The sequence below is a fragment of the Anomaloglossus baeobatrachus genome, chromosome 7, assembly GCF_048569485.1.
Source record: "Anomaloglossus baeobatrachus isolate aAnoBae1 chromosome 7, aAnoBae1.hap1, whole genome shotgun sequence".
NCBI classification, from domain to species: Eukaryota; Metazoa; Chordata; class Amphibia; order Anura; family Aromobatidae; genus Anomaloglossus; species Anomaloglossus baeobatrachus.
In genome coordinates, this window is record NC_134359.1 from 300,695,791 (window position 1) to 300,717,743 (window position 21,953).

General features: G+C 56.1%; 1 protein-coding gene across 3 annotated transcripts in view; it reads right to left on the bottom strand.

Annotated features, from left to right (window-relative positions):
• Positions 1–6,266: 6,266 nt before the first annotated feature.
• The window catches only part of TAOK2 (TAO kinase 2), a 29,579-nt gene continuing 13,892 nt past the window's right edge, over positions 6,267–21,953 (bottom strand). For 2 of the 3 annotated variants that reach the window (XM_075318569.1, XM_075318570.1), the window contains exons 5-17: positions 20,811–20,856; positions 20,601–20,697; positions 20,115–20,228; positions 19,924–20,015; positions 19,611–19,704; positions 18,616–18,697; positions 18,367–18,534; positions 17,962–18,168; positions 17,627–17,755; positions 17,314–17,550; positions 16,786–16,914; positions 14,487–14,690; positions 10,616–14,356 (exon numbers count right to left, since the gene is read on the bottom strand). In XM_075318569.1, the coding sequence (XP_075174684.1) occupies positions 12,998–14,356; positions 14,487–14,690; positions 16,786–16,914; positions 17,314–17,550; positions 17,627–17,755; positions 17,962–18,168; positions 18,367–18,534; positions 18,616–18,697; positions 19,611–19,704; positions 19,924–20,015; positions 20,115–20,228; positions 20,601–20,697; positions 20,811–20,856 (2,958 nt within the window). In that variant the 3' untranslated portion in view covers positions 10,616–12,997. The other variant, XM_075318571.1, reaches the window with a different exon arrangement.

Sequence of the window (21,953 nt, forward strand, 5' to 3'; positions counted from 1 at the left end):
GAGCAGGGTCATCAAAGATGAGGCCTACGGCTGTAAAATCTCATTGACCGACGTGACTGACCGAGAGTCAGAAGAGAAAAGGGCCCAAGATGGAGGGTCTCCCTGGAGACAGGAGATCAGTCCCCATCCGATGTTCCTCACTCCTGGAAGAGTGTGGGCAGAGCATAAAATAAAGCTTGCAGGCTTCACGGAATACACAAACACACCCCACTGATCCCGCCCTCCCGAAAATCTACCTGGCAGCGCCATCTTGGGTTCCGGTACAGTATAGCTAACTGACAGAGACGTGGCCCGCTGCTGTGGCTGCAAAACCCTGGATCACAGGTCTGAAAAACCAAGGCCTCCACAGGATCCATTTAAGGTCCTGGAAAATAATGTCACACAGTGATTATAGGGGTTCCACCACAAATAAGGGAACCCCCAGGGAATGCCGCAACACACAGAGAACATGGTAAAATGGTGAGCCCTGGCGCTAGGGGCAGGGGAGTGGGGTAACCTCCTGCACTCCCTGATGTTCCCATACAGGTCCTCTCCCCATCGCCAATCATGTGCCTAGGCCCTCACTTGCCCTGAACTTACCCTGGCTAGTGAGAAGGCCGGCGAGAGCACAAGTCTCATCACTGCAATAATTCAACACAAGGGAAGGAAGACAGACAGGGGAGAGTAGGTACATACGGAAAACACTCCAAGAAAGTGCAATGCAGCGAACACCACAGCACAAAACGTCAGCTTCTTCCAGAGACGGTCTCCTTCCAAAGTGGCCAGCAAAACAATAGTACGACTCTATAACCGGCATCAGATGTTACATGTGACTATTTATAAGGAAGGGGAGTGGTAACAAAGAGCGGCACCTGGGATTAAGGCTCCAAAGGACAGCCAGATAGGAAAGAGTCCTTTACCCCCTACCGCAACAAAAGAAAGCAAATACATTTACATTAGATCCCGTATCAGGGCCCGGCCTCAGATCCCACCTAGGGGCCTGGCTGGAGATCCTGCATCGGGGCCCAGCCTGAGATCCCACCTAGGGGCCTGGCCGGAGATCCTGCATCGGGGCCCGGCCTGAGATCCCACCTAGGGGCCTGGCTGGAGATCCTGCATCGGAGCCCAGCCAGAGATCCTGCATCAGGGCCTGGCCGGAGATCCTGCATCAGGGCCCAGCCTGAGATCCCACCTAGGGGCCTGGCCGGAGATCCCGCATCAGGGCCCAGCCTGAGATCCCACCTAGGGGCCTGGCTGGAGATCCCGCATCAGGGCCCAGCCTGAGATCCCACCTAGGGGCCTGGCCGGAGATCCTGCATCAGGGCCCAGCCTGAGATCCCGCATCACAGCCCGGTCTCAGATCCCACCTAGGGGCCTGGCCGGAGATCCCGCATCGGGGCCTGGCCGGAGATCCCGCATCGGGGCCTGGCCGGAGATCCCACCTAGGGGCCTGGCCGGAGATCCCGCATCAGGGCCCAGCCTGAGATCCCACCTAGGGGCCTGGCCAGAGATCCCGCATCGGGGCCCAGCCTGAGATCCCACCTAGGGGCCTGGCCAGAGATCCCGCATCGGGGCCCAGCCTGAGATACCACCTAGGGGCCCAGCCTGAGATCCTGCATCGGGGCCCGGCCTGAGATACCACCTAGGGGCCCAGCCTGAGATCCCGCATCGGGGCCCGGCCTGAGATACCACCTAGGGGCCCAGCCTGAGATACCACCTAGGGGCCCAGCCTGAGATCCTGCATCGGGGCCCGGCCTGAGATACCACCTAGGGGCCCAGCCTGAGATCCCGCATCGGGGCCCAGCCTGAGATCCCGCATCGGGGCCTGGCTGGAGATCCCGCATCGGGGCCTGGCTGGAGATCCCGCATCGGGGCACGGCCGGAGATCCCGCATCGGTGCCTGGAAGCTTCACAGTAGCCATGGGCTATAAAACACATTGCAACAAGTCAATCCGCTGTGAGCAGGACAAGATCTCTGCTCCCTGTCAGTGACTGGGAATATACAATACAATTCTGGAAACTTTCCTATGAACGGCTGAGGGTTTGCTTTCGTGTATCAGTTTAGACCCCAGATTGAGCCTCCATTAGCTGCTAAGGAGTAAAATCCAGACACCCCCTGTGACTGCAATGGACCGAACCTGGATCACATTGGAGGCTATGACAGTCCAGGTCCTGTTCACTTGAGACGCGGGGGGAGTTCCTGGAGAAATGTGGCCATATGAGTTTGGGGCCAGGGACCTTCGCGGGGGACGGACAGTCTTGGTTTGGCAGATGCTGTGGGCTTAGCGCTACTTTTGTACCCTACAACCAACAGCTATCGCCTAATGATACGCACGTTATCCGCGGCTTGTAGACGGGACGTACACCCCAGAGACGCGGCAGTTACCGGATGCTATCTGCACACCGTACAGTGTGCAACTGCTGCTGTTGTCATAGAAAAAGCGGTTGCTAGGCACCTGAGGGGTTGATGATGTCAGTGCCGTTAATTTATCACCATAACCTCGGCCCGTTATTCGGTGAGGGAGGAAGCCCCCCCCCATACACCCCCCCCCCCCCCGCCCGGGACCACCGGACATAGGTATGCACCCAATAAACTTGGTTTACATTTCTCACCATTTCCAGGATCCCGGCTTCATCACTACACAAGAGCGAGAGCGGATCACAGTGTAACAAACCCTCAGCGCACTGATGTATGAGGTCCAAACAGAGGTAGTCACATATAGACGAGCGCGCCCGCACAATACACATTAATGTCTCACCATCTCCACAGAAAATCCTCTGCGCCCCGCTCATCAGAGGAAAACGACATGAATGACAAAGCATACAGTTAGGTCCAGAAATATTTGGACAGTGACACAAGTTTTGTTATTTTAGCTGTTTACAAAAATATGTTCAGAAATACAATTCTATATATAATATGGGCTGAAAGTGCACACTCCCAGCTGCAATATGAGAGTTTTCACATCCAAATCGGAGAAAGGGCTTAGGAATCATAGCTCTGTAATGCATAGCCTCCTCTTTTTCAAGGGACCAAAAGTAATTGGACAAGGGACTCTAAGAGCTGCAATTAACTCTGAAGGCGTCTCCCTCGTTAACCTGTAATCAATGAAGTAGTTAAAAGGTCTGGGGTTGATTACAGGTGTGTGGTTTTGCATTTGGAAGCTGTTGCTGTGACCAGACAACATGCGGTGTAAGGAACTCTCAATTGAGGTGAAGCAGAACATCGTGAGGCTGAAAAAAAAGAAAAAATCCATCAGAGAGATAGCAGACATGCTTGGAGTAGCAAAATCAACAGTCGGGTACATTCTGAGAAAAAAGGAATTGACTGGTGAGCTTGGGAACTCAAAAAGGCCTGGGCGTCCACGGATAACAACAGTGGTGGATGATCGCCGCATACTTTCTTTGGTGAAGAAGAACCCGTTCACAACATCAACTGAAGTCCAGAACACTCTCAGTGAAGTAGTGTATCTGTCTCTAAGTCACCAGTAAAGAGAAGACTCCATGAAAGTAAATACAAAGGGTTCACATCTAGATGCAAACCATTCATCAATTCCAAAAATAGACAGGCCAGAGTTACATTTGCTGAAAAACACCTCATGAAGCCAGCTCAGTTCTGGAAAAGTATTCTATGGACAGATGAGACCAAGATCAACCTGTACCAGAATGATGGGAAGAAAACAGTGTGGAGAAGAAAGGGAACGGCACATGATCCAAGGCACACCACATCCTCTGTAAAACATGGTGGAGGCAACGTGATGGCATGGGCATGCATGGCTTTCAATGGCACTGGGTCACTTGTGTTTATTGATGACATAACAGCAGACAAGAGTAGCCGGATGAATTCTGAAGTGTACCGGGATATACTTTCAGCCCAGATTCAGCCAAATGCCGCAAAGTTGATCGGACGGCGCTTCATAGTACAGATGGACAATGACCCCAAGCATACAGCCAAAGCTACCCAGGAGTTCATGAGTGCAAAAAAGTGGAACATTCTGCAATGGCCAAGTCAATCACCAGATCTTAACCCAATTGAGCATGCATTTCACTTGCTCAAATCCAGACTTAAGACGGAAAGACCTACAAACAAGCAAGACCTGAAGGCTGCGGCTGTAAAGGCCTGGCAAAGCATTAAGAAGGAGGAAACCCAGCGTTTGGTGATGTCCATGGGTTCCAGACTTAAGGCAGTGATTGCCTCCAAAGGATTCGCAACAAAATATTGAAAATAAAAATATTTTGTTTGGGTTTGGTTTATTTGTCCAATTACTTTTGACCTCCTAAAATGTGGAGTGTTTGTAAAGAAATGTGACAATTCCTACAATTTCTATCAGATATTTTTGTTCAAACCTTCAAATTAAACGTTACAATCTGCACTTGAATTCTGTTGTAGAGGTTTCATTTCAAATCCAATGTGGTGGCATGCAGAGCCCAACTCGCCAAAATTGTGTCACTGGCCAAAGATTTCTGGACCTAACTGTATATCCTCCACTAAGGGGCGCTCTGTGCACAAGATTTATACAGGGAGCTCCCCCTAGTGGTGGCTGCAGACAGGATCTTGTATCTCTGTATACAGGGATCTCCTCCTAGTGGTGACTGCAGACAGGATCTTATCATGTATCTCTGTATACAGGGAGCTCCCCCTAGTGGTGGCTGCAGACAGGATCTTATCATGTATCTCTGTATACAGGGAGCTCCCCCTAGTGGTGGCTGCAGACAGGATGTTATCATGTATCTCTGTATACAGGGAGCTCCCCCTAGTGGTGGCTGCAGACAGAATCTTATCCTGTGTCTCTGTATACAGGGAGCTCCCCCTAGTGGTGACTGCAGACAGGATCTTATCATGTATCTCTGTATACAGGGAGCTCCCCCTAGTGGTGGCTGCAGACAGGATGTTATCATGTATCTCTGTATACAGGGAGCTCCCCCTAGTGGTGGCTGCAGACAGGATCTTATCATGTATCTCTGTATACAAGGAGCTCCCCCTAGTGGTGGCTGCAGACAGGATCTTATCATGTATCTCTGTATACAGGGAGCTCCCCCTAGTGGTGGCTGCAGACAGGATCTTATCATGTATCTCTGTATACAGGGAGCTCCCCCTAGTGGTGGCTGCAGACAGGATCTTATCATGTATCTCTGTATACAGGGAGCTCCCCCTAGTGGTGGCTGCAGACAGGATGTTATCATGTATCTCTGTATACAGGGAGCTCCCCCTAGTGGTGGCTGCAGACAGGATCTTATCATGTATCTCTGTATACAGGGAGCTCCCCCTAGTGGTGGCTGCAGACAGAATCTTATCCTGTGTCTCTGTATACAGGGAGCTCCCCCTAGTGGTGGCTGCAGACAGGATCTTATCATGTATCTCTGTATACAGGGAGCTCCCCCTAGTGGTGGCTGCAGACAGGATGTTATCATGTATCTCTGTATACAGGGAGCTCCCCCTAGTGGTGGCTGCAGACAGGATCTTATCATGTATCTCTGTATACAGGGAGCTCCCCCTAGTGGTGGCTGCAGACAGGATCTTATCATGTATCTCTGTATACAGGGAGCTCCCCCTAGTGGTGGCTGCAGACAGGATCTTATCATGTATCTCTGTATACAGGGAGCTCCCCCTAGTGGTGGCTGCAGACAGGATCTTATCATGTATCTCTGTATACAGGGAGCTCCCCCTAGTGGTGGCTGCAGACAGGATGTTATCATGTATCTCTGTATACAGGGAGCTCCCCCTAGTGGTGGCTGCAGACAGGATCTTATCATGTATCTCTGTATACAGGGAGCTCCCCCTAGTGGTGGCTGCAGACAGGATCTTATCATGTATCTCTGTATACAGGTAGCACCCCCTAGTGGTGACTGCAGACAGGATCTTATCATGTATCTCTGTATACAGGGAGCTCCCCCTAGTGGTGGCTGCAGACAGGATCTTATGTATCTTTGTATACAGGGAGCTCCCCCTAGTGGTGACTGTAGACAGGATCTTATCATGTATCTCTGTATACAGGGAGCTCCCCCTAGTGGTGGCTGCAGACAGGATCTTATCATGTATCTCTGTATACAGGGAGCTCCCCCTAGTGGTGGCTGCAGACAGGATCTTATGTATCTTTGTATACAGGGAGCTCCCCCTAGTGGTGACTGCAGACAGGACCTTATCATGTATCTCTGTATACAGGGAGCTCCCCCTAGTGGTGGCTGCAGACAGGATCTTATCATGTATCTCTGTATACAGGGAGCTCCCCCTAGTGGTGGCTGCAGACAGGATCTTATCCTCGCGGTTGCATATGACACAGACACCAGGATCCATTCCAGTTTAATACTTTAATATCCAACATATTTCATGTCATGTAAAGTCTCTGCGGGTCCAGATGTCGCGCTCCGCAGGCCGATCCTGCTTCATTCTCACCTCCCAAATAAAATAAATGGGAAAAAAAAATATACAGAAATTGAGGCCTGAGGCCGTAGACTCCTCGGAGGGATATTGAGTTTGTTTTTTTTATTTAATACATTCCTTAATAGTTTGTCCTTTTTTTTTTTCAGTTTTTTTTTACATTTTTTTTTCTATTAAAAAAAAATAATAATTTGCAGGCATCCGATCTCTCGCACGCGCACGGTACACACAGACGCACGACCGCCCGTCAGGACACCCAGTGACAACAGCATTAAAATGATACAACGACCGAACAGATCATAAAAGGGACTAAAAAATCATAATCAGAGGCATTTACCCAGTAAAGTGCTAGAAAAACAAGCAGTGATTGATCTTCTACCACAGACGGGGGTGAAATACGCGGCAGCGAGAAAGGGGGAACCAATAATTAGGGCGGGGCATATGTACAAGGGGGAGGAGCAGTCTGATAGCGCGGAACAGAACCAAAGCCAAAAAGAAAGAGGAGGGCGAGAGCCACCGCCATATTGTCATCACAGGTAAGGGGGGCTCCTGCCGTCATCGGGGGGCTCGGGGCTCAGGAGTAGGACAGATGGGAGCCATTGGAGAGCTGAGAAGTGACACTGGTGCTCCGGCTCAGCCCGGCCTCGGAGGGTCCTCCCGGGGCCCCTCTCCGCAGAGGCTGGGGGCTGTTACGCAGTAGGAGGAGGCCGGCGCGGCCGCTGGAGGAGGAGGACGATGGTGAGGCGGAGGAAGAAGAGGAGGAGGAGGAAGAAGGCATGACGGACGATGAGGAGGAGCCAGGAGGGTGCAGACCCCACGAAGAAGAGGGGGGGGCGAGTAGTGTTGGTTGGCGCCACAGCTGAGGAGCTCCAGTATTTTGCACACCGTGACTCCAGTGCGAGCCGCTGCGCGGGACGGGCCGGGAGGGCCACCCAGGAGGGGGCGCCGGGTAGCCCTGATTGAACGCCTCCGCCGGGATTCCAGTCAGCGCCATGTTGCTGAATCCTAGGCGCATGCTCTCCGAGTCAAAGGCTTCGATCTCCCGGGCCTGACGTTCCAGGAGGCTGCGGATCCGCTCCGAGCGCTCACTCTGCAGGGCCAGCATTTCCTCCTCTATCTGCGGGGACAGAGACACCGTCAGAAAGCTCCCCCCGCACATCGCAGAGGAACCCCCCCAGGCAACCATCAGCCCTTCCACTCCCTCCCCGGGCCAGATGAGCAGTCACCAGCCCCTCCCTCCACGGGCCAGAAGAGCAGTCACCAGTAACCCCCCCCTCTACGGGCCAGAAGAGCAGCCACCAGCCTCCCCCTTCACGGGCCAGAAGAGCAGCCACCAGCCCCCCCCCACCCCCCACCCCCCCACCCCCCACCCCCCTTCACGGGCCAGAAGAGCAGCCACCAGCCCCCCCCCCCTCCCCTCCTCCACGGGCCATAAGAGCAACCACCAGCCGCCCCCCCCGCTTCACAGGCCAGAAGAGCAGCCACTAGCCCTCTCACCGCCAGAAGAGCAAGCACCACCCCCTAAACCCCCCAACCACCAGGCCCGCCCGCCCGCCGCCGCCCCCCCCCCTCCTCCTCCACGGGCCAGAAGAGCAACCATCAGCCCTCCCACCCCCTCCCCCCAGCCAGAGAAGCCTCCCCCGGGCCAGAAGTGCAACCACCAGCCCCCCTCCCCCCTTGGACCAGAGAGAAACCACCATCCCCTCCTCCCAACCCCCCCCCCCCCCCTCCCCTCCCCTCCGGCCCAGTGGGCGCTGACACAGTGCAAAGGGGCCCTCAGGGTGCAGGGCTTACAACCCCTTCTTTCGGGCTCACTTGGCTGCGGACTATATTGACAACAATCCTAACAATACTGCTGTACATCTACAGATTCATTTCAGGGTGTACATATCTACATCTACAGTACAGACCAAAAGTTTGGACACAACTTCTTATTCAAAGAGTTTTCTTTATTTTCAGGACTCTGAAAATTGTAGATTCACATTGAAGACATCAACACTATGGATTAACACATGTGGAATGAAATACTTAAAAAAGTGTGAAACAACTGAAAATATGTCATATTCTAGGTTCTTCACAGTCGCCGCCTTTTGCTGTGATTACTGCTTTGCACACTCTTGGCATTCTCTTGTCACCGGAAATGGTCCTCACTTCACAGGTGTGCCCTGTCAGGTTTAATAGGTGGGTTTTCTTGCCTTATAAATGGGGTTGGACCATCAGTTGTGCTGTGCAGAAGTCTGGTGGATACACAGCTGATAGTCCTACTGAATAGACTGTTAGAATTTGTATTATAGCAAGAAAAAAACAGCTAAGTAAAGAAAAACGAGTGGCCATCATTACTTTAAGAAATGAAGGTCGGTCAGTCTGAAAAATTGGGAAAACTTTGGAAGTGTCCCCAAGTGCAGTGGCAAAAACCATCAAACGGTACAAAGAAACTGGCTCACATGAGGACCGCCCCAGAAAAGGAAGACCAAGAGTCACCTCTGCTGCGGAGGATAAGTTTATACGAGTCACCAGCCTCAGAAATCGCAGGTTAACAGCAGCTCAGATTAGAGACCAGGTCAATGCCACACAGAGTTCTAGAAGCAGACACATCTCTAGAGCAACTGTTAAGAGGAGACTTTGTGCAGCAGCCTTCATGGTACAATAGCTGCTAGGAAACCACTGCTAAGGACAGGCAACAAGCAGAACAGAACACAAGGAATGGACATTAGACCAGGGGAAATCTGTGCTTGGGTCTGATGAGTCCAAATTTGAGATCTTTGGATCCAACCACCGTGTCTTTGTAGAAAAGGTGAATGGATGGACTCTACATGGCTGGTTCCCACCGTGAAGCATGGTGGAGGCGGTGTGATTGTGTGGGGGGGGGGCTATGCTGGTGACACTGTTGGGGATTTATTCAAAATTGAAGGCATACTGAACCAGCATGGCTACCACAGCATCTTGCAGCAGCATGCTATTCCATCTGGTTTGCGTTTAGTTGGACCATCATTTATTTTTCAACAGGACAATCACCCCAAACACTCCTCCAGGCTGTGTAAGGGCTATGTGACTAAGAAGGAGAGTGATGGGGTGCTACGCCAGATGACCTGGCCTCCACAGTCACCAGACCTGAACCCAATCGAGATGGTTTGGGGTGAGCTGGACCGCAGAGTGAAGGCAAAAGGGCCAACAAAGTGCTAAACATCTCTGGGAACTCCTTCAAGACTGTTGGAAAACCATTTCCGGTGACTACCTCTTGAAGCTCATCAAGAGAATGCCAAGAGTGTGCAAAGCAGTAATCACAGCAAAAGGTGGCGACTGTGAAGAACCTAGAATATAAGACATACTTTCAGTTGTTTCACACTTTTTGTTAAGTATTTCATTCCACATGTGATAATTCATAGTTTTGATGCCTTCAATGTGAATCTACAATTTTCAGAGTCATGAAAATATAGAAAACTCTTTGAATGAGGTGTGTCCAAACTTTTGGTCTGTACTGTATAGCTATATATATCTATTATTTCATCTATCATATATAATCAAATAATAATCCTATCTCTCCATTATCTATCCATCTGGGGCGGGGGTCACAGGACTAGTCTTTCCACAGCCACCACTAGGGGGAGCAAAACGCCATCAATGCAATAACTGTCTGCGGTGAGCGCCCCCTGGTGGTGACTGCAGGCAGAACTGTACCTTGCATTACGGCCGGGAGGGGGATGGTTTGGACATAAATATATAATTCCCTGTTTTAGGACGTGCTCGATATCTGTGCATCCTCCTCACCCTCTGCTCCAGCAGGGCCCGGCGGATGGACACGCGCTGCTCCAGCTCCTTGATCTCGCGCTCGTGCTGCGCCTCGGTGTGGATCTTGATCTTGCTCTGGTAGGCGTTCAGCAGCTCCAGCTCCTTCTGCAGCTGGATCCGCAGCTCCTGATACTCGGACTCCTGCGTCTCGTCCAGCCGGAGCTGCAGAGACAAGAGGGGCGAGGACAGCATGAAGGGGGCGCAGGCACGCTGGGAGTTGTAGTGCCTCCGGCACGCGGTACGTACGGCCTGTGTGGACAGCATCTCGTTGATGCTGTGGTCGTACTGCTCCGCCAGGATGGCCAGCTTGCGGGTCTGCTCGTCCTTCAGCCTCTTCAGGATGCTCTTGTGCTCGCTCTTCGGGGTGGTCTCCAGCAGGTGGTTGCGCAGGGCCTTGTACTGCCGCGTCTGGATCTTGCAGGTGTCTTGGAACTGACGCTTTATCTGGAGCTCCTTGGACTAGAGATAGAAGTGTATGGAGGGGGAGGAGGGAGAGACAGGTGCAGATGTGGGGGACAAGCCCAGTGCATGATGGGAGACAGGGAGGAAAGGAGAGAATAGGGGTGAAGAGAAGAGATAATCAATCCTTCCTGGGGGTCCACGCACTGCAGATTAGTGCCCCCCGGCCTGTACATTCCACTGACCCCCGAACACTATATACAATGTACAGAGCTGGAGGCAGAGACTATCTCCCATAATGCATTGCAGCAGGCTACGCCCAGACCCAGCAGACAGGAGGCGCCGCGCACCTGAGGAAGCCTCATACACAGACGGGCGAAACCTCCAATGCATCGTTGCCTTTACTTATACTCCAGACACAATCAGAGCTGCAATCCCACCGGATTCTTGTCAACCGCCATATAGTGCCCTGCAGACGTCTACAGCAGGATATGGAGGGTTAATATCAGGTGCCTCGCAGCGGCCCATCCACAAGGAAACGGTGACACAGGAAACGCATACCGAGAGGACAGCGGAGCGATACCGGATGAACGGTGAACGCAGCTCTGGAGGTGAGGGGAGAACAGGGACTATGAATACAGCTCTGGAGGTGAGGGCAGAACAGGGATTGAATGCAGCTCTGGAGGTGAGGGGAGCACCTGGACTGTGCATGCAGCTCTAGAAGTGAAGGGAGTACAGGGACTGTGCATGCAGCTCTGGAGGTGAGGAGAGTACAGGGACTGTGAATGCAGCTCTGGAGGTGAGGTGAGTACAGGGACTGCATGCAGGTCTGGAGGTGAGGGGAGTACAGGGACTGTGAATGCAGCTCTGGAGGTGAGGTGAGGGGAGTACAGGGACTGCATGCAACTCTGGAGGTGAGGGCAGCATAGGGAGTGTGAATGCAGCTCTGGAGGTGAGGGGAGTACAGGGACTGTGCATTCAGCTCTAGAAGTGAGGTGTGTACAGGGACGGTGAATGCAGCTGTGGAGGTGAGGGAAATACAAGAAGCAAATGCAGCTCTGGTTGTAAAGAGAATATAAACGCTTTGAGCGCAGCTCTGGAGGTAACTGCAGCTCTGATTGTGATTAAAGTAACAACAGCTCTGGAGGAGAGTGGTGAAGGAGACACCGCATGAGACGTCCCCGGCAGATTTTGGGTTCCTCTCAGCCGTCATACCCCCCGTTAGCGCAGCGCTTGGCGCCATTAGCCTCTTCCCTGCCTATCAGACACAGCCTTTCCCCCGCAGGTCATCGCCCCGGACACGGCGGATGGTTTATGATGAAAGAAATGACACAAACTGGATGATTTTCATTTCCGGTTTATTACAAACAACGAAAAATAAAACACAAAAAAAAGGAACAGAAATGAAGGGTTTACACTGGAGGGCAACAAAAATATGGAGGAAAAATAATAAAATATATATATATAGGAATTAATAAATAGGTTTAACCTCTTGCTGCCTGCACAGCCTCCTCCAGCAACACAGGGGTTAAACGTTAAATATATATATATATATTTCGTGCTGATAACAGGACGCTCAGCAGATTGTTTGCATTTTACAATGTGGAAGGGGAAGAAATAAATAAAATAAAAACATACAGAAATCGTATGATCAAATTAAAAAGGGCGACGAGCACAAAAAGGGGGTTTTGTTTTGTTTTTTTCTTATCCTGAGTGTGGGGAAGGCTGGTCTCAGGCACAGGAAGGGCTAATAGGCTGCCAAAACGCACCAAGCCACGGAAACCGAGAGGTAATACACAAAACAGCCACAAGGTGTCACCAAAAGCATCAACTGCACAGAGCCGCAGTGCCCAGCACAGCCACCAGAGGTCAGCAGCGCGCACGGACGGCCCAGCGCTGCCACACGCTCCTGAGGGACTACAAGTCCCAGCGAATCTCAGGGAAATCAGATCCGGAGGATGTACAGAGGCGGCCTGTGGGTACAACGAGGCACGGGAGGTCCCCGGGGTAGAGAGATGGATACAGTACTGACCGGGGGGACGTTAACCTCTTCCCTGCCACAGAGACCAGCGTGAGCCCTCGGGAAAAAAGTACAAAACAAAACCACCCTGTTCATGCCGCCCCCTAGTGGTCTGACCCCGTAATACCAAGCTTTGTACATGGCAATGGCGCCGGTTATCAGTGCCGGATGGCGGGTCACGTACGCAAGAACGGGAAGGAGAAACAATGTGCAAAAGGAGGTCGAATAGAATAGTGCAAACCTTCCCGTCGGCCAGAACGGGCGCCATTCCCATGTCCACTCTCCCCCGGTCCACGCACCAAGGCACCTCCCCCGGTCCACGCAGTAAGGGACCTCCCCCGGTCCACGCAGTAAGGGACCTCCCCCGGTCCACGCAGTAAGGGACCTCCCCCAGTCCACGCAGTAAGGCACCTCACGCTGGTGGCCATTGGCTCTCAGCGCCACGGTTTGGGGTTTGTTCTCTTGGCGCCGCTTGCCCTTCCCGCCGACCTTCCCGTGTGAGGCCCCCGCTGCTCCCGGTGCCTCGCCGCCTCCCTCCGCCGCTGCCCCCGGCTCATCAGTCTGGGGATCCGGCTGGGTTTCTCCGCCCTTATGAGTTTCATCTTGGTCATGTACACGAGGGCCGCCGGGGGGAGGACGGTGCAGAGCCGGCGGACCGCCCGCGTCAGGCTGGCGTTCAGGGCCTTTGCTATGTGGGAGGGGGCCCCTGTGAGCCGCTGCCACCATGGCGGCTTGCTGGTCCCGGTGGAGGAGCGGCTGGCCAGCACCGGTATCCGGCTCCGGTAGCCGCCTTTATATGTTTTTGGGAAGAGGTAGAACAGCCCTCCTTCTCCGGCCGCCCCGCAGCGCTGGAGGACCCTGAACAGAGGCTTCGGCAGCCGCAGCAGCGCCCGGAGCCACAGCCGGCGGGATCTTTTCGGCCACCCTTTAAGCCACTGACCGGCCGTCTGACCAAAGGAGCCAGCGGCCAGGAAGATGGAGAGGAAAACCCCGGGGGAGGTGAAGACGCCCACGGCGATGGCCAGGACCGGCACGTAATACAGCCGCAGCCTGTAACTCATGGCCAGCGCGGCCGCGGCCCCCCAGCTCTGCGCCAGCAGCAGGAAGGTGGCGGAGCTCAGAGACAAGGCCCAGCACAGCAGCATGTACCCGCACAGGAGGCTGGCCCCCAGGGTCTCCAGGGCCACCAGCACAGAGTCTAGGAGCGGGCCCGACCTCCAGAGGGTGAGGAGCGCCAGCAGCAGGGGCAGCAGCGACCACGGGCAGAACGGCCGGGAGGCGGCCAGCAGAGTCAGTGCCCCGCAGACGGCGTGACTGGGGAGCGAGGAGGAGACCTGCGGAGGGGCCGCACGCACGGGGGGCTCCGGCAGCCACGCAGAGGACAGCTCGAAGTACGGAGCGTCCGGGTCTGGGCAGCCATCGGCCTCGCTGCGCTCTATGGGTCCCTCCATGTCGGCCTCCTCCTCCTCCTCCTCACTCTCCGAGCTGCAGAGGCTGAACGCGCCTCCCTCTTCCCCCTCCTCTTCCTCCTCCTCCTCCTCCCCAGGCCTTACTTTCAGGCTCTTGGGCTGCTGCCGGACCTCCGCGGCGTGTTTCTGCCGTAGTTCCTGCTCCCGGCGCTTGTTGTACTCCAGCTGGTTGCCCAGCTCGGTCTGGTGCTGCAGGCGGATCAGCTCGCTGCGGGTGTGCTGCAGCATCTGCAGGTGGCGGAACTCCAGCTCCTGCGTGCACTCGTGCTGCCGCAACAGCATCGCGCACTCCAGGTCCCGCTGCGTCTGCTTCTTGTTCAGCTCCTGGGAGGAGAGAGCAGAAGATAATGTGTATGATGCCAGCGACCACAACCCCCCCACCAAGGCAGCCACAACCTCCACCCCCCCCCGCCACAGCAGCCACAACCCTCCCCGCCGGGCCCAAGGTACTCACCTCCCTCAGGAGGTCCTGGTCCAGGTTGTGCCGCGCCAGGAGCATCTTGCGCTTGTACTGCCGACACTGGAGCTCAAAGTATTGGCGCTGCCGGCGTAGCAGATTGGCCTCCTCCTCGGCCTGGTAGTGCTGCATGCTCTCCTTCTGGCGGAGCAGCCACTCCTGCTTCTCCCGCTTCGGGGTGCTCTGGTTTTCCTGCAGCTCCTGAGACACCAACAAGATGAACATTACACACCGGCCTCCCCCCGCGATCAGCGGCCAAAGCTCCGCCAATAACCGGCACCAGGTGACGGCATCAGGGTGAGCGAGGGGTTAAAGCAGCCAAACGGCAGTGCTCACATTCGGGGGGCACCGCGCTAGTGCCACGATCTATGGACTCTGTGCCGCACCCCTCCGGATACGAAACACAGAGCGAAAAGTCCGGGCTCAAGGACATATACTATACAGAAGGGACTATTACACGACCCCCGCAAGGATTGGGGACACAGCGCCTCGTCCCATCCCATAGCACATTGCTCCGTTACCTTTTGCCTCGTCTTGTCCCTTCCCCCTCTTACCTCGTCCCGACTCTTTCCGCCCCTCTCGCCGCATCCCTTCTCCTTCTCCACCCCCTATCGCCTCGTCCCTTCCCCTTCTCTCCCCCCTCGCCTCGTCCCTTCTCCTTTTCTCTCCCCCCTCTCGCCTCGTCCCTTCCCCTTCTCTCCCCCCTCTCGCCTCGTCCCTTCCCCTTCTCTCCCCCCTCTCGCCTCGTCCCTTCCCCTTCTCTCCCCCCCTCTCGCCTTGTCCCTTCCCCACCCCCCTCTCGCCTCGTCCCTTCCCCTTCTCTCCACCCCTCTCGCCTCGTCCCTTCCCCTTCCCCCCCCCCCCCCCCTCGCCTCATCCCTTCTTCTCTCCCCCCATTGTCTCGACCCTTCTTCTCCCCCCTCTGACCTTGTCCCTTCTTCTCTCCCCCCCCTCTCGCCCCGTTCCTTCTCTCCCCATCGACTCGTCCCTTCTCCTCCCTCCCCTCGCCCCGTTCCTTCTCCTTCTCTCCCCCCTCGCTTCTTTCCACTCCTCCTCTTCTTTTTGCTCCTCCCTCACCGTCCTGCCCCATCCCCTTTGCCTCTTTACAACCCCTCGTCACCCTGCTTGTTTCTGTCCCCCCACCTCACCCTGTTCCCCCTTGCCCTGTCCCCTCCGCCTGTTTTTGCCATGCCCTTAAAGGGAACCTGTCATCAGAAATTTAGCTTGAAACCTAAAAGTTTCCCCCTCTGCAGCTCCTGGGCTGCATTCTAGCAAGGTTCCTGTACTTTTTGTGGCCCCTTTTAAACCAAATTAAATACTTTATAAACTTGTACCTTTTTGCTATGTAAATTTTGTAAATCGTCCATGGGGGCGGGCTCTCTGGTGACCGTTGCTGTCCCTCCTGCACATTGACGCCGTCCCCCCACGCGCTCCATTTCATCCATCAGGACGCCGCCCACTGCGCCCGAGGTGCCGCCCACTGCGCCCGAGGTGCCGCCCACGCCAGGATCGCTGGTGACGTGTGTCACAAGCACGAGATTGTGGGCGGCGCTGTGATTGCATCGCAAGTGCCGCCCATAATCTAGTGCACGCGCTTTCCCCCCACTGCCTCCAGCGTTCTGCGCAAGCGCTCGCCGGCCAAATGACCCGACGTCACCTCCTTCCCATCTTACCCTGCAGCAGGGCAAGATGGTAAGGAGGTGACGTCGGGTCATCTGGCCAGCAAGCGCTTGCGCAGAAAGCTGGAGGAAGAGGGGAAAGTGCGGTCACGAGGTTATGGGCGGCACTTGCTGATGACACTCACAGCGCCGCCCATAACCTCGTGCCTGCGCAAAATGTCACCAGCGGTCACACGTGCACACAGTGCACAGTCCCGCTACAGTCGCACAGCGCATGCGCGGGACCACGGGCGCCCAGGGGCGGCGTCCTGAGATATGAAATTCAGCGTTGGGGGGCGGCGGTGTAAATCTGCTGGAGGAACAGCAACGGTCACCAGAGAGCCCGCCCCCATGGATGATTTACAATATTTACATAGCAAAAAAGGTACAAGTTTTTAAAGTATTTAATTTGGTTTAAAAGGGGCCACAAAAAGTACAGGAACCTGCTAGAATCAGCCCAGGAGCTGCAGAGGGGGAAACCTTTAGGTTTAAAGCAAAATTTCTGATGACAGGTTCCCTTTAACCTGTTTTCGCCTTGCCCCCCCCCTCCTCAGCCTGTCTCCCCATTCCGCCATTCCTCAATCCTTCCCCCCACCTCATCTTGTCCCCCCTTTCCGCCGCCCCTCGTCCCCTCTCACCTCCTTCAGCTGCTCCTTGCGGATCTTGTACTGCCGCTTCTGACTCTCCAGCAGGTTGGTCAGCTCCTTCTTCTGCTGGCCGAGGATGTGCTGCTGGAACTTCTTCTCTTCCGTCATGGCGGACTTTGCCTGAGAAGTAAAATCCGTGTTACAACATCCATCCACCATATATCACCCACAAGGTGCAGGTCCTGCCCCCCAAAACACTATCCAGGGACGCTGTGCACTGTCAGCGGGAGAGAGAGCCCGCACCCACCCACAGGGAACCCCAGGGAGCATAGACTGTGTCGCCGCTCCATTATTAGACCCCCTCTTGCGCATAAACCTTTGGGGTAGAAGAGTTCCCACACTGCGCAGCACCGGGCACGACGCAGCACCGGGCAGCACAACACAGCACCAGGCACGACGCAGCACCGGACAGCACAACGCAGCACCAGGCACGACGCAGCACCGGGCAGCACAACGCAGCACCAGGCACGACGCAGGAACGCTTTGCGAGTTTCCATACATCGCGGTCACAGACATCACCTCCTTCTCGAAGATGGCCTGGTGCTTCTTGGTCAGCTTGTCGGTCTCGGCGGTGAAGTTGCTGCGGTGCGCCTCCAGCTCCTTGTCCAGACGCTGCTGATGCTCGTCCAGCTCTGATTTCAGCTTGTTCTCCAGCGCCATCAGCTGCTTCTGGTGCTGCCGGCGCATGCGCTTGTAGCCAGACATCTGCTCCCGTAGGGCCGAGTCCTGCTCATGCTCCTGGATCTGCCGCGTCACCTAAGAGAGACGAAACGCACGTGAGGGACGCAACGACATCACAGACCCCAGAACCCCATCACGGCGGGACCCTCACCAGTGAGGCCGTGCGGATAGTGGCAAAGTGGTCCCTGTTGCGGCAGTACGCCCGTCTTCGAGCGGCCGAGCTCGACTGCTGCGCCTCCATCTCCGGCTGGTACGGATCGTCGTATATGTTGTCGTGAGTCTGGAAAGAAAGCGAAGAGATGAGAGTGAGCTGGGTGTGAACAAGGGGCTACATGGCGGCCGGGATCTGTGGTCTCACCACCCGGCACATCTGTGCCTAGTCCTCCTTGCCATCTAGCCAGACAGTTACACCCCCCCTCCCCCCCGTCATGGTGGCCGAGGTGTGATATCTACCAGTATGGCGGTGAGTCTGCAGACGGTACGTACCGGCAGGCGGTGGATGACGGAGCTGTTGGAGGTCACGGTGTGCTCGCCCTCCTGCATCATGGCCATCTCTCCGCTGTCGTCAGAAGCGTCTGCCAGGCTGTTCACCGAGCTGCTCTGGCTGCTGGCGCTGATGGACATGCTGGGCACGGACTGGCTGCTCTCCATGCTGGTGATTGTGCCCGTGCAGTGGAGAAACTGCTCTGCCTCCTAGGAGAGAGGGAGGACGATGTGACTGTGCCCTCGCCACCCCCGCGCCCTCGCCACCCCCGCGGCAACCCGGGCCCTTGCCACCCTGTGCCCTCGCCACCCCGCGCCCTCGCCCTTGCCACACCGCGCCCTCGCCATCCCCTCGCCATGTGGGCACCTCCGTGGTGACAGGAGGACGTCGCCCTTTGCGCCCCTCACCTCCTCCTCCTCGGTGGTCTCGGTGTTGGGTCCGTTCTGCGTGTCCTGGAAGAGGATCTTCTTCATCTTGCGGTACTGCAGGTTGTCCAGCTCCCTGACGGCGTCTTTTGTGCGCTGGATCAGCTCCATGATGACGGTCTGTGGCCTCTCCCGCTGCAGGAAGCGGTGCTGTAATGAGGGGGAGACGCGGGAGGGGTTATAATCACCAGATATAAAGCCGCGGCCGCGGTCACCGGCGTCTTCACCGACCTTCAGCAGAATGTCTGAGCTCGGCCGATCCTGAGGAATCTTCTGCAGACAGGAATCCACAAAGTTCCGGAAATATTCAGACCTGCGAGACGGACGAAAACAGGAGACAGTCACTGGTGGGGGCTCGCGGCTGTATACCAGCGACACGCCAAGGATGGGAAGCTCGCGCCTGTATACCAGCGACGCGCCGGGGATGGGAAGCTCGCGGCTGTATACCAGCGGCACGCCGGGGATGGGAAGCTCGCGCCTGTATACCAGCGGCACGCCGGGGATGGGAAGCTCGCGGCTGTATACCAGCGACACGCCAAGGATGGGAAGCTCGCGCCTGTATACCAGCGACACGCCAAGGATGGGAAGCTCGCGCCTGTATACCAGCGACACGCCAAGGATGGGAAGCTCGCGCCTGTATACCAGCGACACGCCGGGGATGGGAAGCTCGCGCCTGTATACCAGCGACACGCCAAGGATGGGAAGCTCGCGCCTGTATACCAGCGACACGCCAAGGATGGGAAGCTCGCGCCTGTATACCAACGACACGCCAAGGATGGGAAGCTCGCGGCTGTATACCAGCGACACGCCAAGGATGGGAAGCTCGCGGCTGTATACCAGCGACACGCCAAGGATGGGAAGCTCGTGCCTGTATACCAGCGACCCGCTGGGGATGGGAAGCTCGCGGCTGTATACCAGCGACCCGCCGGGGATGGGAAGCTCGCGCCTGTATACCAGCGACACGCCAAGGATGGGAAGCTCGCGGCTGTATACCAGCGACACGCCAAGGATGGGAAGCTCGCGGCTGTATACCAGCGACACGCCAAGGATGGGAAGCTCGCGGCTGTATACCAGCGACACGCCAAGGATGGGAAGCTCGCGGCTGTATACCAGCGATACGCCGGGGGGGGGGGCTCGCGGCTGTATACCAGCGACACGCCGGGGGGGGGCTCGCGGCTGTATACCAGCAGCATACGATGGTGCAGAGGTTGTCGGGTCGCACTCACCAGTGATTGGACTGCAGGACGGGAGACTCATTCTGGGCGATGTGATATAAGGCACTCATAGCATTCATGTTGAACAGCGGGGGCTTCCTCTCAGCTACGGGGGAACAGGAAACAGTCATCAATACTAAAATCAGACCGATGAGGAATCCCGACTCTTGCAGGATGACGCGCGGTACACCAGTGACCCGGGACGTATCCGCCTGAGGCTGCGGTGTCGTCGAGCATGCCAGCGCCCTGTAGTACACCGGCGGCGGCAGCAGGGGATGCTCTTCCGGGCCCTATCATGCTGAGCGCCCCGGCTCAGGCCACTTACCTAGCTCAATGCTGGTGATCCCCAGGGACCACACGTCCACCTTCCCGTCATACTGCCCCTCGTCCATGGCCAGAATCACCTCCGGAGCCATCCTGAGGAGCAAGCACAGCGCGGGGGGTGATAGAACCACTACAACTCCCAGCCTCCACAATCAGTGCGGTGAGGACCGGGGAAGAAGCCGCTCCACTCACCAGTACGGGGTCCCAACAAAGGAATTAGCTGGAGCCACTATGGAGGCCGAGCCGAAATCCCCCAACTTCACCAACCCCGGCTCTGTCAGGAGGATATTACCGGCCTTCACATCTCTGCAGGAAGAAAGTGAGAGTCAACGGATACAGAGAACGCAGGGAGGTCCTGACAACAAGCAGAACAGCGAGCGACGCTCTGGGGGTACAGCGTGGGGGACGCTCTGGGGGTACAGCGTGGGGGTACAGCGTAGGGGGACGCTCTGGGGGTACAGCGTAGGGGGACGCTCTGGGGGTACAGCGTAGGGGGACGCTCTGGGGGTACAGCGTAGGGGGACGCTCTGGGGGTACAGCGTAGGGGGACGCTCTGGGGGTACAGCGTAGGGGTACAGCGTAGGGGGACGCTCTGGGGGTACAGCGTAGGGGGACGCTCTGGGGGTACAGCGTAGGGGGACGCTCTGGGGGTACAGTGTGGAGGAAGCAGGTGCTCACCTGTGGATCATGTTGTGGGCGTGCAGGTAGGCCAGGCCCTGGAGGGCACCGTGGGTAATAGCAGCAATCTCCACCTCCTGGAGCGGCTTCTTATGCACTATATGTAGAGAGATGACACCGGGTGATCGGATCGCCTCATTACAACTGGATATGACAAATCGCCCCCCCAGACGGACCCCCCCATAATCTGCAGCTCCACGGGACACTCACCCTCCAGGAGGTCGGAGGCGGATCCCAGGCAGTACTCCATCACCAGCTGCAGCAGGAGAAAAGAAAGTCTAATGAGAGTCCGGTCTGGACGGACGGGTGCGGGGGCAGGGGGCGACCGGGAGAAATAGCAAATTATCTGACGCCACCGTTTTATCTTCAAGTCACTGGTGTCCGATCGTCTTAGCTTCGAGTCTTACACTGAACTTCTCGCAATATGAGCCACAGAGGCCCAGGGAAAGGCGGAGAGGAGAGCGGCCGGAGGAGGTCCAAAGAAAGGCGGAGAGGAGAGCGGCCGGAGGAGGTCCAAAGAAAGGCGGAGAGGAGAGCGGCCGGAGGAGGTCCAAAGAAAGACGGAGAGGAGAGCGGCCTGGGGGGGGGGGGCCCGGGAAAGCGCGGCAGCGAGAGCCGCCAGGGGGCCCGGGAAAGCGCGGCAGCGAGAGCCGCCAGGGGGCCCGGGGAAGCGCGGCAGCGAGAGCCGCCAGGGGGCCCGGGGAAGCGCGGCAGCGAGAGCCGCCAGGAGATGCAGAAGAAGGACAGAGGAATGAAGTTCCTAAACCTCTAAGAGGCCGGTGCGGTTCTCTGGGGCACAGGATGGAGGCGGGGGTGTGCGGCAGTGACGCGGGCGGCCGGCGGGGGGCTATTGTGATGGCTTTTTCTGTACACAGTGGCTGCCTCCCACACACGGCAATCAAGGCTCCGCGGACAAGACGGGATGTGAGCGCACACATGAAATTATATGGAGGCCACTCGGATACACACGTGATACAGCTCTGAGCCCATCACCCCTCCACACCACAGGCCACAATCCGTGCAACTCCCCAGCATCTTACCACTGGGGGGCGCCACACACCGCAGCACAAAGGCGCTAAATAAGAGAAAACCTGCGGAGGACGGACTCATGGAATTTTGTGCATTATGAAATTTACAAAGAAAACAGAAGAAAGATCCGAGAAACACGGAAATCACCGAGCGGCCGCACACACCGGCCACCAGCCATCTGCCAGTACCATGCTCCAGAGCTGCACTCACTATTCTGAAGACCTCAGGAGTGGAACACTCAATATATCCAACGTGATGAGAGTCTGAAAAGCGCTGCAACAAGTTATATAGCTTTGTTTTGGTACATGAGAATGTACAGATAGA